Source organism: Fusarium graminearum, chromosome 3 (genome assembly GCF_000240135.3).
Source record: "Fusarium graminearum PH-1 chromosome 3, whole genome shotgun sequence".
NCBI classification, from domain to species: Eukaryota; Fungi; Ascomycota; class Sordariomycetes; order Hypocreales; family Nectriaceae; genus Fusarium; species Fusarium graminearum.
The window spans coordinates 4,237,978-4,252,057 of record NC_026476.1 but is presented as its reverse complement, the minus strand read 5'-3'; the positions used below and the strand labels follow the sequence as shown (position 1 = coordinate 4,252,057).

The following is a 14,080-nucleotide window of genomic DNA, read 5'->3' as shown; positions in this document are numbered from 1 at the left end:
TTATATGCCGAGTGCTTGCAAGGGAATATCAACCTTCTTTTGAAGCCTAAGCTGTAGGGTACAAAAATAAACGGACTAAGAAGTCTGATTTAGGTAGGAAAGGCTCTATTTATTAATTTGAAAATAAATACACGCATATAGGGAATCTTTATCGGCCGGTGAAGATGGGCTTTCTCTTCTCCCCGAATGCCTTGAGCGCCTCATTCCTGTCCTCAGAGTTGACGACTCGCTCATACATCTTATTTTCCACCTCTTCCCTCGCCCACGCGACAGCCTGAAGTCCTGCTCTCACACCAATAGGTCCTCCCTCGCAGATTTCCTGCGCTAGTCTCACAGCCTCGCTCAAAGCCGCCTTTCTCGCCTCACTGAGAATAGCAGAGCCGTCGCGCTCATCCTTGGGCACAACTTCTACCAGACGGTCCGCAATGCCGAGGAAGTAAGCCTCTGGAGCTCCGACTCGACGGCCGGTGAGGATCAGATCGCGGGCGCGCGAGAGACCGATCAGGGCGGGCAGACGATGGGTGCCGCCGGCGCCGGGGATGATGCCGAGGCGTGTCTCTGGAAGACCGACTGTTGCGTTCGAGCTGAGGACTCGGAAGTGGGTGGAGAGGGCGAGCTCGAGGCCGCCGCCAAGTGCGACGGAGGAAATGGCTGAGATGGTCGGGATGGGGAGGTTGGAGAGCGATGTAAAGGTGTTGCGAAGATTTGTAAGAAACTCAGCGGTTCTGCAGATAACAGTTAGTGCAAGGCCATTAACTGATGATGAAAGATATACATACTCTCCAGGGGTAAATCCCTTGCGCTCCTTGAGATCAGCGCCCGCGCAAAAAGATGTGTCGACAGCACTAGCCAGGACAACAGCTCTCGTGGGGCCCTTCTCATCTACACCAGCAGCACCACCAAAGCGTTGCGGAAGAGGCAATTCCTCGCCATTGGGTCCATACTGGCTATGCAATTCATCAATCTCGGCGCGTAGGTTTGCTAGGAGAGCTTTTGAGATGGCATTTCGAGCTGAGGGGCGGTTCAATTCGAGAATGCGAATGTGTCCAGTGTTAGGCGCGGGGAGGTTTGTTACGCGGATGAGAGGTTCAGCAGTGGCGGAAGAGTAGCAACGCCGGAGGACGCGGAGGGTTGTTACGGGTTGAGAGAGACGGGGACGCATTTTGTATGGTTTAATTGAGTTGTGACAATATTGATACAAGATATGAGTCTGATTGTAAATGTCTATAAATCTACAGAGTTAGGAAGCCGAGGAACAATGACGTCGGCTGGTGTCGGTTCACAGCGTTAAGCCGATAACCGATAAGAGACGGATGAACAAACAGGTGGAAGAAGATCAGACGAAAATATTGAGACTCTCTAGGGCTATATATTCACCAAAGTTGGTCTAATATTTCCATCAGCCACTAACTCAGCAAGCAACCCACCTGACAAGGCACGGATATTTATGGTTAATTCCGCCTTAAACTTTAACACTTTGTATACAATCTAGGCATATCCCCTTATATCTCTTTACTCGATTCGATCACTTGCTTTCCGTTTATCGGAAGTAGGTAGTTAACCTTGTTGCTGTTATGGCGGTATCAATGTAGTATCTTTGGTGGAGGTGATGAGTTGGTCCAAGTTCCACATCTCGACATGAATGAAGTGACGGTCAGATAGAACTTGATTCGACAACGGCTTTGGTCGCCGGTAGATAACGATATTCCTTTAGTGTTTTTCAGTCACTCTTGGTGTAACCAAATCATTGTAACCCCAAGCGCATCTTTATACTGCAGATAGTCAATAATCTCACGATTCAAATAAGCTAATAAGCTCACTAAGCCACCAAACAAGCTTCACAATTGCCTATTAGGGAAAACGTGCCAAGCCTGCACAAGATGAACTAGTGAGCGCATATCCTAGCCAGCGACCCATTGAGTTGGATCCTCTCTTTCTTCAACCTCCCCCAACTTTTTGTAGATCTATTTCTCTTTCCCCTTCGTTCTTTCTTGATCTTCCGATTTTCGTTTGGATAAAAGGACGTGGCATGTCATGTCGCATCAGGGGATATAAACAAAGAGACCGCCCAAGAGAATGGACTCGCCTCTCGAACGCTGCTAGTCTTGTTGTTTGCGCGAAGGACCATTATATCGGGCTGACTAACGTCTTTCGCAATGGCATCAACGCCCGTTGTGCAATCTTTATCGACGACGACTTCAGCCGCCTGGTCATCAATACCTTCAACTACAGCCTCTGACACGCCTCTCACCGTCCTTGTTCGTAGAAGTATTGACGGCACCTCGGATTTCTTCCCCTTTCTCGACATCGCCGGTCTCGGCTCAGGTTCCGACGATGTTGATTCAGGACTCACCTTTAAAGAACTTTTCGCCACCAACCTAGATGGAGGCCAAGAAATTATCCTATTCAGCTCGGGATGCCAGATTGATGGTGTAGCTGACTGCACCCGCGCCTGCAACAGCTCGAACCTATTCTTCAGCTCACTGGAAACCTTTTACAACTGTGCTGCCTTGGCTGCAGCATCGCATTGGACTCAAGAGTCGGGACCTTACTATGTCAGCGAAGAGACGGAACGAAATGCCAGTGCTGTGATGGGCTCTGGTACCTTGGCCGAGTTTGATGGACGGCCGGTGCTCAAGTCTCTCATTGCTTGCGCCCAGGATTCGTGCGAGAATGACGGCCTAAGCAAACCTTGCAACCGTTCAATCGACCGCCTCTCCTACGGGGAGTCAACCCCTGAAGAGATATTCGAAGCTTTGGATGAATTTTGTCCCGAATTGCCAGCGGAAGTCAACCCAGATATCTTTGGGCCGGGTGTATGTCAAAGTAACCCCTGTCGCTGACCCTTTACTAATATAAGGGTGTGTAGGTTCTCATTTCGTACGTTCTTCAAGTATGCTTTGCTGCGACTTTATACCTACTTCTCAAAGGTTTCACCCTTTGGGTCACCATCACACAAGACACCAGTCGCCGCAAATCAGAGCCCAAGCCATACCGTCTGAAACGCAGTCTGACTCGGATTGAGAGCATGATCTGGCGCGACTCTGGTGGCCTGTCGCGCACAAGCATAGCCATTGCAACCACTTTAGTCGAATTTCAAGAGGCACAGTGTTGGTTCGTCTTTGCTGTGCAGATTGCATCTATTCTTGCCATTGTTGTTAACTCTCAAGAGGGTACATTCTGGGGCGAGATTGTCGTGAACGGTGCCATTGCCTACCATGTCAGTCAGAATGGTATTCTGCCCATGTTCCTTATCCAGATTTGTCTTCATCATGAAGGCATTCGTAACTGGCACACGTTCTTGGGCTTCTTCATGGAGTATCTTCTCGCCATTGTGGCAACATCGCAGAAGATCTATTTCAAGGATGCCTTTGCCCTGTTCAAAGGCCAAAATGAAATCAAAGCATGTGGCTTCAACCCCAGTCCGAGAACGTATTGTGCTGCAACCCAAGGTATTGACGGTCAGGGTTTCAGTTTCTTTCCTCATCCTCTGTTATACAAGATGACGTTTCTCATTCTTGACACTATTGCCATCGTCGCCTTGGTAGCTGATCAACTGGCTTGGACGCTTCGGAAGCATCACCTCACCAAGCACGTCCAATTTGGGTCGTATCGTCTTGGTCGATGGCCTCGTTGGGGTAAACAGCGGCGAGGGCTTTTTATCAAAATATGGTTTTGGCGCATTCTCGAAGTTGCGTATCTCGTTATTAACATTTTGTATATGATTTCCCTCACAAAAGTCATCAATGCGGAGAGCTTTGCGGCCAACAGATGGTCGTATGGACAGATCATTGCAGTCACTGTTTGGGGACCCGTCATTGTCAAGCTGTTTGATCTCTTGCTGTGTAAGTACCAACTCATGAACTTGTTTTAGTTGTTCTTTTTACTGACTGCATGCAGCTGGACCTCCCAAGAACGGCATGAGACTTAACTCGGGTCCACCAAGGTTACGTATCGATAACGTTATAAACGGTCGAGTGGGGACATCTGCAGATGAATGCGTTATCGATGATGACAATGAGACTGACGACAAATGCGATGGCCCACTATCACGGCCTGGAAGACAAGAATTCAGGATTCGAGGGTCTGACACCCTGCAATTGGGGAGTCCCAGTCGTGAGCTTCAACGGGAAGAGGTAATAGAAGGAGAAAGAAGCGTCGCGACATCTGATGATATGTGGTCTAGGGGTAGTGTAAAGAAGGGTTCATGAGATGATTATCGGCGAGATTTGCATTCGTTATGATAACGATTGAATGATGAGTTATGACAAGTTGTTGTACATAGAAATCTTGAAGTTTTATTAGATTTGAAATTTCACAATAACATAACCTTTACATGAAGCCATCTCCATTGTCGAGTAACGCATTGAATTCAACAAGAGATGGTGTTCAGCTAATACTAGGTCTCATTCGACCACTACAGAGTGCCTGGTGATCTCCATTAAGCTCGGGCAATCGAAAAAGGTAGATCTTGATGTTACCTGCCATTTGCACTAACGCTCAGCCACTGAGTATATACTTTAGTACTTTCCCCACAAGAGCTCGGCGATCGCCTGCATAATATCTCGATGATGATATTAAACATAGAGGCAGAAAGCAGGCAAGCTCCTTCCGACATAAACACTTTCCCCCCATTTCTTCAAGCCTCACTGCGTCATCATTACTCCCTTCACGTGCTTGGTTGCACCGCAACAGGGAGCTCCTTCCCCGCGAGTGACATCATGCAGCTATGACAAGCTCTCAGCGTCAAGACATAAGTTACAAGAGCTTTCCTTTTCTCCTTCCGATTGTTCATTCCACTCATACTCACATTCAGTTTTATCAATTGACAATCTCTCTCTTCAAGCAACCACGAACAACTCAACCTTTCCCACCAACAAAACAACCCATCACCACCATGTCTTTCCTCACCAAGAACGTCATCCGCCGTGCGGCTCTCGCTCCTCGCGTCATTGCTTTCCAAGCTCCCCGAACATTCACCACTAGATTCGCCCTGCAGCGAACTGCTACCGATGCTGTCAAGGACACTGCTCAAAAGGTCGATCGTGTTGTGAGCGATAAGATTGTCGATGGCATTGAGGCTGGACGTAAGTCATTGGTCCACCTTGCATCAAAAAGAACTTGATTGCTAACAATTATCTCCAGAGGAGGCTGCTGCCACCGTTACCAAAAAGACCCAAGAGCTCAAGGGAGATGCTTCTGCTAAGGCTCAAGAGCTAAAGGGTGAGGCTGCTGGCAAGACCGAGGAGCTCAAGGGCGAGGCCAAGGGCGCTGCTGAGCAGGCCAAGGGCAAGGCAAAGGGTGCCGCTGAGGAGGCTAAGCACAAGTTGTAAGCGAAGAAATGCTTCAACTTGTCAAGATCGAGAAGGGAAATAATAAATATCAGACCCAATGACGGTCTGTTGTACAATTACAAGCCATGCATCATACGGTTAGGCGATCAATCATAATGCATTATTTTTTTTCCATTCGACATTATTCCGCAACCGATTTAATTTCATGTTGACACAATTCTTAACAAAACATAAAACATTCAGTCTATAGAGTAAGACATACGTCCTCATACAGCTTGATTATGGCATGTATCTGACGTCATTCATTGTTCTCTAAAACTTGTCTTTGCCAATTCTTCTTACGTTGGGGTTATTCACATTATTACTCATAATATCTCGCCATTAAATGAATACTCCAGTTCTCAATCAAATCATTAACATGCCATGCAATGTCATTGCATCAATTCACTATTAGATCACACTGCCCTTCCTGAGGAGTAATGTAAGCTCCACCCGCGTCTTATGCGATGTTGGCCTTCCTGGGCTTGACATCGATTTCGCCAAGAGGGAAACGGACCCATGTCGTATCCTCGGTCATGATACCTGCGGCTCCCGCGTAAAACGCTGCTGCGGCGCAAATGACAGAGAATGCACCACCCGTCTTATTGATTCGAATTGCCGCAATAGGGTGGCTGGTCTGTAAGAACTGAGCCATGCTGAGGAAGAGGAAGGCAAGGAACAAAAAGCCAAGCACAACCAGAATGGCAATGTTCGTCTTGAGAGCGGCTATGAAGAAGATGAGGGTGAGGAAGCACCATAGGATCAAGAAGATACCCAGGGCAAAGCTGTACGCGCGGTCGTCACCCTTGTATGCATCCTTGATTGCAAGATCAGGGACGAAGAACATGGCAAAGGCTAGCCAGAAAGCACCGTAGGAGCAATGGACAGTGGTACCGAAAGTGTTGCCCACACGAAATTCCATGAGACCTGCAAAGAACTGGGCGATGCCACCGAAGAAGACAGCCAGACCAAAGATGGCTTGGTCAGGGCCGATGCCACCAAAGGGGTTGGATCCGGGAAGTCTTTATAGAAAGGTCAGTATATAATGTGTATAGGTTTGTAAACAGCTTACCCAGCACCGCACTGGTAGAGACCAAGAACAAATGTAGTCAGAGCGAAACTAATCAAGCCAAGAGGACCAGGGTTGGCAACCTTGAAGAACGAAGGGTTGTAGACTTGCGATACCATGGACTGGTGAGGCTTCTGAACGTTCTTGTTCCGTTCTTCATAGTAGTGGTGAGGATGGTTGCAATGATAATGGCCGCCGTCTTCCTTGTCGGTATATTGTGTAGGGGTAGTTGCCCCGTGGGATGGAGGAGTACTGGAAGACATCTTGTTCAAGTCTTGGCTGTAGGATGGATGAAGAACAAGTAGTAATAGACTATATCACTTGCGGGAGGAAGGACAAGTTTAAATACAAAAATCTGGAGTAATATTTTTATCAACCCACTTAGGGTCCAAAGCTTTTTATGTTAATGCAACTGAGTAACGGACTTACCCCGTATTCTATCTCGCATGACGAATAGGCGGGCATCCAATTGATCAGTCTTTAGAATGTTATGTCCCCCCAACCGAGAGAGTTACTGCGATGCTGGGGGATCAGCAACAGACTGAAAACTGATATTCCAAATGTTGATCCATCCATCATCTGAGCTCAACGACCCACGACGCTAACAGGACTTGAACAAGAACGACACCAAAGGGCCGAGGATGGGCGTGGAGAATAGTTATGTGGAGGTTCCGAATAAGGCATGATGTGACCTTTGCAAGCAGAGCATCCTGGGAGGATATGGATATGTCGGCACGCGGATGTAGCGAGTTCGGGGTTGCTTTAGACGAAGCGGATCCCACATCCAGGATCAGATCCAGTCGTCATGAGTTGAACGGTTGTTGATGTGCAAGGTGTGGCAATGGTTGGCTACTTTTGAGTCAAGTAGATGCAAAGATTTCAAGTTAGATAGCCTGAACCATGTCTTGTTAGTTAACCGAGGAACTTTCCGTCGGTTTAGGATACCACAAGTCCGGGGCCATGCTCTGTATGATCTGACAAGCAAGAGCCAACACCAAGGCTCTGGCCAAGCCGGGAGGAACACATCCTGGTCTTGTTTAGCACTGTTGAGCCTCAACACAAACCAGCGGGGAGCAGCTGCAGGCCCGGAGATATTACAACGTGAAAGCCACCCTAGAAGCTTTAGTAACCACAGAGAAAAGCTTGCGGTGGAGTCGATGATCAAATTGTGTCGTGAGAGAGTGGAGTGATTGTCATCCCCGTCGGAAGAGTTCCGCTCTGGGAGACATCTGTTTGAGCTAATGAACGTGGAAAAAGGAAGCTATCCAGAGTCATGTTCGAACAGTAGATGGTCTCATTGGCTCACGGCATATGAAATGCCGTGTCCAGGTACCGTGTGTCTGGACAATCTCCGGACGGGTCTTCCCCATGGGTGACGAACATTATTTTGCCTTTTTACCCCAATCGCGGAGTCGGATATGAGTCGAGTGAGGAGAAGCATAAATGGGATTAACTAAAAAGGAAGATACTCGTGAACCTTGACTAACTCTATGGTTGGGCCACCACCTCTAATGACGATAGCGTTAGCAGTGTGCCGTTATTCCCGGTGGTTATCACCTTGGTAGTTTTGATAATGGTAACAGTATGCCATCATCCTCGGTATCGCTTGAATGGAAGCTCGGTCATGTTTGGTAAGAGCACCGAATAGCTCAGGAATACTGCATATGCCCAATTCCAAATATCTATTTAGACGGATATGTCGGCAAGATGTTTTCTTCTTTAGAACGTATTGTTATGATTCAAGTCGATGTTTCTTCTTTAGCTTTGCAACAGATTTACCCGGTAGCGATGGGTCAAGGAACTCAATGGTAGTTTGGACGGATTTATGTGAACGGTTCTGTCTTAAGAAACAGGGGTGTCTCGGCATGTCGGCAGATCGAAGCAGGGATATTTTGGCAGAATGTCTCACCGAGGTGAACTGTTCGGTGAAGAAAAACTTGGGGTCTCGTGACCGTGGCTGCTGTGGCGCTGGATGTCCGTTCTCGGCCGGGGTTTTAGATAATCCCTGCCATGCACCTTCTGTGGGGTTGCAGCTGAGCTCTACTAAAAGAGAGAATATGTGGGCGTGATGCGCATCCTCATTCGCTGCGCGTGATACGCCGCTCAAACATCTGCCGCTTTTCATTATCGTTTCCTGCTCTAACATGCTCAACCCGTGATATCTAAAATCTCCCAAGCTCGCGGCGCTGAACATGTTTTCAATGCCTCTGAGCTTGCGCCAACTATAGCCATCGTCATGCCGCTTCATAAAACTGCCGTCCTTCTCAGCTCTTGCCATGCTTTCCCCGCCGTCTCAAGTCTCCCACCTCTACGATCTATAACGTCATCTAGAGGGGTACGAACTAGCTATGCTCCAGCAACGACTTGCTCGACAGAACGACATAGGCGATATGCCACAGTAAATAGCGACCAGCGAGGAAGCTTCAGCCATAATGAGGTCCCTCAATGGCCCAAGCATAGTTATCCTTCTCCCTACGAGATCTTCTCCATGAAGAGTGACGCCCCATATACCAAGCATCGATTCTACCAGCTTGTCAAAGTCTACCATCCCGACAGACATATCCATACTTCCGATATTGATAACATCCCCCATGCTATTCGCCTAGAACGCTATCGTCTCATCGTTGCTGCCAACGACCTCCTCAGCGACCCCTCGAAGCGCCAGCTTTATGATGTCCACGGTCTAGGTTGGACTGGTGGTAAGCCCCAGACACTCAACGAAACTGTCCGTAGCGCCGATCGTGCCTGGCGCCACAAGGCTGGATCCGCTGCGAATAACGCTACGTGGGAAGACTGGGAGCGTTGGTACGATGCTCGCGACGGCAGGGTCAGGGACACTGGGCACATGTCCAATGGTTTGTTCGCCACAATCGTTGTTGTCATGTGTATGATAGGCGCCTTCGCTCAGATGAGCAGAGCAGAGCAGTATGGCGCCGACCTTATGGAAATGAAGGCACAGTCGAATCTTGCCATTGGACAGCAGGTTGCACGTCGAAACACGATTGCTGCCGGTAGGTCAAAAGACGAGAGGGTCGATATGTTCTTGAAGGACAGAGAGAACCTGAATTATGCCTTTCAACCTGGGAAGTACGACAATGAAGTGTTGGCAAGCCATGGTCATGGTCATGGGCATAACGGAAGGTCAGAATAGTGACAGACCCGTCTCGTGGACGAGGCAACATGGGGTTGGTGAGAACATACCTTGATTTGCTTGCGATCCTTTTTTCTTTGTTGGGGAACACCATCGTGTTTTAGCACGTAAGGAGTCTGGAGTGATGGTATTGATTATTGGCAACCCATATTTGTGTAATAAAAATTTGTGCACTAAAAATTTGTGCACATGTGGATATGGAGCCCTGTCACGGGCATGCGGCGTTTACGATGGCATATTTGTTTGTCATATTAAATGATATAAAACATACAGTTACCTACAACCAAGTTGCCTTCTTAACATCCGTGATGCCCACTGCGTTGGTCATAGTCTTGTGGGTTCCCTTTGAGTATCCTATTGGAGTAAGTTATCTCAGGGTAGGTACCTAATCTAGCTACGTGAAGCATTTCACAACATGTAACAACTCCTGAGTGAGTGAGCTTTCACAAGTTCCACTGTCCGCCTCCACCCCCTATTCTGTGTTGTAGCACAAGATCACATCGTCTCACCCTCACAGGAACACCGAAATTAGGCCAGCCCCTTTTCGAGCATGAAGCCAGTCTGTTGATGATTGACGTACAAAATATCATCAAAGCCCCCTCCTTGGACTCTCCTCCCGTTCTTCACCTGGGTCGGTCCTAGATGATAACGAGCTGAACCTCGATGTCAAAAGCATCGGGCTCACGACGCGACGACCAGCTCGAGATGATTCAGCTCTTGACATTGATGAGATAGGCGATATACCATCGTCCCCGCCATCATCAAGCCTTGTCGAAGGCTTTGAGCCTTGGAGTTCTGCGACACGTCCGCCAGTAACAGTGTAAACCCGCGGCTTCTGCCATGCACGAGTGAAGCTCTTCACCTCTGCTACCGCAGGTTGAGGTGTTGGCGAATGCACACGATCGCCATAACTGACCCACGAACTTGCAATGTTGGACGTTTGGTCACCCTGAGAGCTCAACTCTGCAATAGGAGGAGTTGGTAATGGTGAACTTGGAGGCGAAGGGCTAGAAGTTGGAGTTTGTGGGGGAGTGACTCGATGGATCGTTGGGCTTCTGCGCTTTTTATAGATAAAGAACCATACTGCCAATGCTATTACGATCAAGCAAAAGATAACACCAAGAACAACTGCGGCGATATCTCCGTCTGACCAACCGCCAGAGTCGTGAATTGCTCCTGCAAGAGAATCGGGGTTCTGACTGTTAGTAGGACTGGCCGTATAGTATTGCGTGTCGTTTTGAGTAGTAGTATCTGGAGTTCCTTCAATCCTCGTTCGTCGACTTGAAGGAGTAGCAATCGACGCACTATCTTGACTTGTTCTTGTATATGGATTCATGGTCTCCCACACTGTCTCTGTCTTTATACCATTATTGTCGTTTTCTTGATCGTTCGGGATTGCTGTCTTAAATATCGAGCCATGACTGGTTATGATTGTTCGTGGGACGTCGTCGCTGTCCCTGTCAGGAGGGAGCCCAACGTGGGTTGGGAGAACAATAGACATGAGTTTGTCAATTTCGATGAAATATTTGTTCCAAATACAACAAGGCCTGTTGTAAACAAACTTGATTTTGAGAGTACTTTGGAAAGAGAAGGATTTGTTTATTCAAGACATGTGCAGTGGCCATTTATCAATCGAATCATGTTTGCTACTTTGTGCCTCAGTGCGCAAGAGAACCCACTGACTGGTCACACCAGTGATGCTCGGCAAAAGCCTCATTGTTGGACGGGACAACTATCTTTAGCTGTGGAAAGCGCCAGCTTGAGTTAACAGTTCGGTGACACGATGTCGCTATGCGGATGCTTCAGTGGACAAGAGAATGGCTGTGCTATAAGTAACTGTAACATTCCCGCTTACCAGTGAAGTGAATCACGTCCTCCGTAACGTCTCAACCTTTGCTCTCATGACACGCTCAGCATTCGCAGGGACGATACGTTCGGTAGGTCCAAGACGCATCATCTTGCCCACAAGAAACATGAGTTTGCCCTGAGGGAATTGCTCAGAGTTGGCAAACTCTTGCAATATTTTATCCTCGCCTTCCATAGCCTCATCGGCCAGTTGCTCATATTCCTCCACTGATATCTCTTTAAACCACAGGTCGTTGTCTTCAATAGCCTGAGTGACTCCTCCGTCGATCTCCTTGAGGTAGATAGCGAACAAGAGCTCCTTGGCTACCTTGCCTGTGATTTGTTTGCGGATCAGGTGATAAAGAAGCTGCGAGAGATCAGAATCAGGAACCTGCTCGCAATCACCTTCCGGCGTGAATGCTAGGTCTCGGGCTGCGAGAGGGCCGGCCTTGTAAGTAGTAAGCCGACCCAACTCATGAATAATCCAATTACCGACCACGGCAGAATAACTCTTGAACTCTGGCATCTCGGTTTCACCCATGTTTTCCGCGAGTTTTTCTTGGATTGAGTAGAGTACCTTGTAGTAATACTGTACACGCGAGCCATTTTCGAGGTTAATCAGTGACAGTGCATCCTTGGCTGTGAGTCCAAATTGAGCGATCAGGGTGTCCAGTTCCGAATCAGGTGTCACAGCCAATGACTGTCGTAAGTGGCCAACTAGGTCGTTTCCAATAACCAAAGGCGCAATGTCAGGGTCAGGCATATACCGGTAGTCGACTTCGCCCTCTTTTCCACGAAGGCGCCGCGTTTCCGTAGATCCAATAGACCAACCGCGGGTCTCGCTAGGGATAGACCGTCCAGCTTCTAATTCACGAATTTGTCGGTCACGCTCGGAAATGATGGCGTCTTCAACTGCCTTGATGGTGCTCAGATTCTTGATTTCGGTTCTCGTACCAAGTGATGGGTTGGATCCATCAGTTCTGCGAACAGAAACATTGACGTCAGCTCGCAGGCCACCCGTCTCCATGCCTGATACACAAGCATCGACGGTGTTTAGAAGCATCTGGATCTTTCGCACAAGAACAGCAGCAGTGCGGGGATGGTGAAGTTCAGGCTCGGTGATGATTTCAATCAGAGGTACGCCTACACGGTTGAAGTCGAGCCACTGGACCTTGTCAGTCTGGGCCAGCGTCTTTGCCGTATCCTGTTCGAGTTGAACCTGCTTAATTCCGATAGTCACACTTTCCCCATCTTGAGGAGAAATTCCATCGCGAGCAAGAAGAGTGATGTGACCGTTCTTAGCGAAAGGTTCATAGTACTGAGTGATTTGATATCCGGAAGGTTGATCCCACCAGAAGTAGTGTTTTCGATCAAATCGACTGACTTCCTGGACTTCGCAATTCAGAGATAGGGCTGCGCGGAGGGCAGGAATAAGAGTCTCTTTTTGGAAAAGCGGCTGGCTGCCAGGCATAGCAACGTCGAAAAGGGCAACATGGCTGTTTGGCTCGTCGTTGAAAGACGTAATAGCCGGCGAAAATAGTTTGTGGGCAGTGTTCAGCTGGGCGTGGATTTCGATACCAACGGTTAACTCCCAACCATCCACTGTTTGAGAATCTCCCTTTATCTTCTTCTTGCCCTGCTTCTTTGCTTTCTTTGCCTCATCCTTCAGTTGCTTACGCAGAGGAACTGGCTGTACGGGAGGCGGCGTGATGACTTCAGGTGAGGTGTGCAAATGTCTGGTTGTGTGTGCGAGAGATGCAGCAGCTGAAGTCAATGCAAGGTGCCTGGATATATGGTGTGTACCGATACATCCTTGCCGTGGTATTTGACCTTTTAGCAAGTACTTGCTGAGAATTGAAGTTGGTATGCGTGACATGATGATGAGAAGAGCGGATATTCTATTCAGGTGTTGAGAATTTGTTGGTTATGACAGCTCAGTTTGGAAGCGTTTGAGCTTGGCTTGAACTCAATAGTAGGACAGGATAGGTGTGGTAGTAAGGGAGCGCAATCGGTATAGAAGTCTGGTGGTGTGTAGCTCAAGAACAAGAGGGTTGCAGTAGCAATGCGATGCGCTATGACCTGGCAGCACAGTTGAGGCTGATTATATGCACATTATTGTAACAAGACAAAGCTTTGTTTATGTTGTGACCTTAACTCCAACCAACTCAATTCGTCTTTTGGAGAATCTCGAATCTTTCCTGGGCTCGTTTTCGTAGCTGTGGTGGGGCTGCGACGATATTGGTGATGATGGTTCTGGAGTGAGCGTATCACGTGCCTTGACAGAATGTACCTTTTTACTGTCAACACTTGAATCTTCTGCTTTTGACATTGACATTCTTTCATCAAGCTATGTTAGTATTGGTGATCTCTCTGTTATCCAATTATTGTCTATAATAAATCACTACCTGACCAATTTCCTTCCTTTGTATAGGATCATTCTTGACAGCTTTCTCAATAAAGTACGAAATACATCCGGTCCAGGTCCAGGCTCAATCCCCTCGTGTTTGATATTGTACTGCTTATTTTTATACCTTGTTTCTGAGGTTGTTGCATGCTTGAATGACATGACATGACATGATGGGAGTCACCACACTCCGGGTCTTGCGTTTCCAATCTCACATGCAATACAAGCCTTGAGTTGTCGCTGATACTAACACCCCCCCTTTCTTCCTTCACTCCCCC

At 48.0% G+C, this 14,080-nt stretch overlaps 7 protein-coding genes across 7 annotated transcripts; 3 read left to right on the top strand and 4 right to left on the bottom strand.

Moving 5' to 3' along the window:
• Nucleotides 1-83: 83 nt before the first annotated feature.
• On the bottom strand, nt 84-1,195 carry FGSG_06084 (uncharacterized protein). Its single transcript, XM_011326405.1, has 2 exons — nt 780-1,195; nt 84-725 (listed from the first exon to the last, which is right to left on the bottom strand). The coding sequence occupies exons 1-2, from the start codon at nt 1,160-1,162 to the stop codon at nt 149-151; spliced, it is 960 nt and encodes a 319-aa protein (XP_011324707.1). The 5' UTR covers nt 1,163-1,195; the 3' UTR covers nt 84-148.
• A 961-nt stretch (nt 1,196-2,156) lies between these two features.
• Nucleotides 2,157-4,211, top strand: FGSG_06083 (uncharacterized protein; the record flags this gene model as incomplete). The annotated part of the gene is made up of 3 exons (XM_011326404.1): nt 2,157-2,816; nt 2,870-3,845; nt 3,901-4,211. 3 exons carry the CDS (start codon nt 2,157-2,159, stop codon nt 4,209-4,211), a joined length of 1,947 nt encoding a protein of 648 aa, XP_011324706.1.
• Nucleotides 4,212-4,585: 374 nt separating this feature from the next.
• FGSG_06082 (uncharacterized protein) lies at nt 4,586-5,473 on the top strand. Its single transcript, XM_011326403.1, has 2 exons — nt 4,586-5,087; nt 5,146-5,473. Exons 1-2 carry the CDS (start codon nt 4,898-4,900, stop codon nt 5,331-5,333), a joined length of 378 nt encoding a protein of 125 aa, XP_011324705.1. The 5' UTR covers nt 4,586-4,897; the 3' UTR covers nt 5,334-5,473.
• A 15-nt stretch (nt 5,474-5,488) lies between these two features.
• Nucleotides 5,489-6,761, bottom strand: FGSG_06081 (uncharacterized protein). The gene is made up of 2 exons (XM_011326402.1): nt 6,406-6,761; nt 5,489-6,355 (listed from the first exon to the last, which is right to left on the bottom strand). The coding sequence occupies exons 1-2, from the start codon at nt 6,663-6,665 to the stop codon at nt 5,794-5,796; spliced, it is 822 nt and encodes a 273-aa protein (XP_011324704.1). The 5' UTR covers nt 6,666-6,761; the 3' UTR covers nt 5,489-5,793.
• A 1,877-nt stretch (nt 6,762-8,638) lies between these two features.
• Nucleotides 8,639-9,553, top strand: FGSG_06080 (uncharacterized protein; the record flags this gene model as incomplete). Its single annotated transcript, XM_011326401.1, has 1 exon — nt 8,639-9,553. One exon carries the CDS (start codon nt 8,639-8,641, stop codon nt 9,551-9,553), a length of 915 nt encoding a protein of 304 aa, XP_011324703.1.
• A 277-nt stretch (nt 9,554-9,830) lies between these two features.
• FGSG_06079 (uncharacterized protein) lies at nt 9,831-10,889 on the bottom strand (the record flags this gene model as incomplete). Its single annotated transcript, XM_011326400.1, has 2 exons — nt 9,831-9,907; nt 10,298-10,889. The coding sequence occupies 2 exons, from the start codon at nt 10,887-10,889 to the stop codon at nt 9,831-9,833; spliced, it is 669 nt and encodes a 222-aa protein (XP_011324702.1).
• A 472-nt stretch (nt 10,890-11,361) lies between these two features.
• FGSG_06078 (uncharacterized protein) lies at nt 11,362-13,395 on the bottom strand. Its single transcript, XM_011326399.1, has one exon. It carries the CDS (start codon nt 13,272-13,274, stop codon nt 11,421-11,423), a length of 1,854 nt encoding a protein of 617 aa, XP_011324701.1. The 5' UTR covers nt 13,275-13,395; the 3' UTR covers nt 11,362-11,420.
• Nucleotides 13,396-14,080: the final 685 nt, after the last annotated feature.

Coding starts and splice junctions, on each gene's coding strand:
- FGSG_06082 (XM_011326403.1), top strand. CDS start 4,898: ATGTCTTTCCTCACCAAGAACGTCATCCGCCGTGCGGCTCTCGCTCCT. Junction 5,088..5,145: donor CGATGGCATTGAGGCTGGAC/GTAAGTCATTGG, acceptor AATTATCTCCAG/AGGAGGCTGCTGCCACCGTT.
- FGSG_06084 (XM_011326405.1), bottom strand. CDS start 1,162: ATGCGTCCCCGTCTCTCTCAACCCGTAACAACCCTCCGCGTCCTCCGG. Junction 726..779: donor AAGGGATTTACCCCTGGAGA/GTATGTATATCT, acceptor TGTTATCTGCAG/AACCGCTGAGTTTCTTACAA.
- FGSG_06081 (XM_011326402.1), bottom strand. CDS start 6,665: ATGTCTTCCAGTACTCCTCCATCCCACGGGGCAACTACCCCTACACAA. Junction 6,356..6,405: donor CTCTACCAGTGCGGTGCTGG/GTAAGCTGTTTA, acceptor CTTTCTATAAAG/ACTTCCCGGATCCAACCCCT.
- FGSG_06078 (XM_011326399.1), bottom strand. CDS start 13,274: ATGTCACGCATACCAACTTCAATTCTCAGCAAGTACTTGCTAAAAGGT.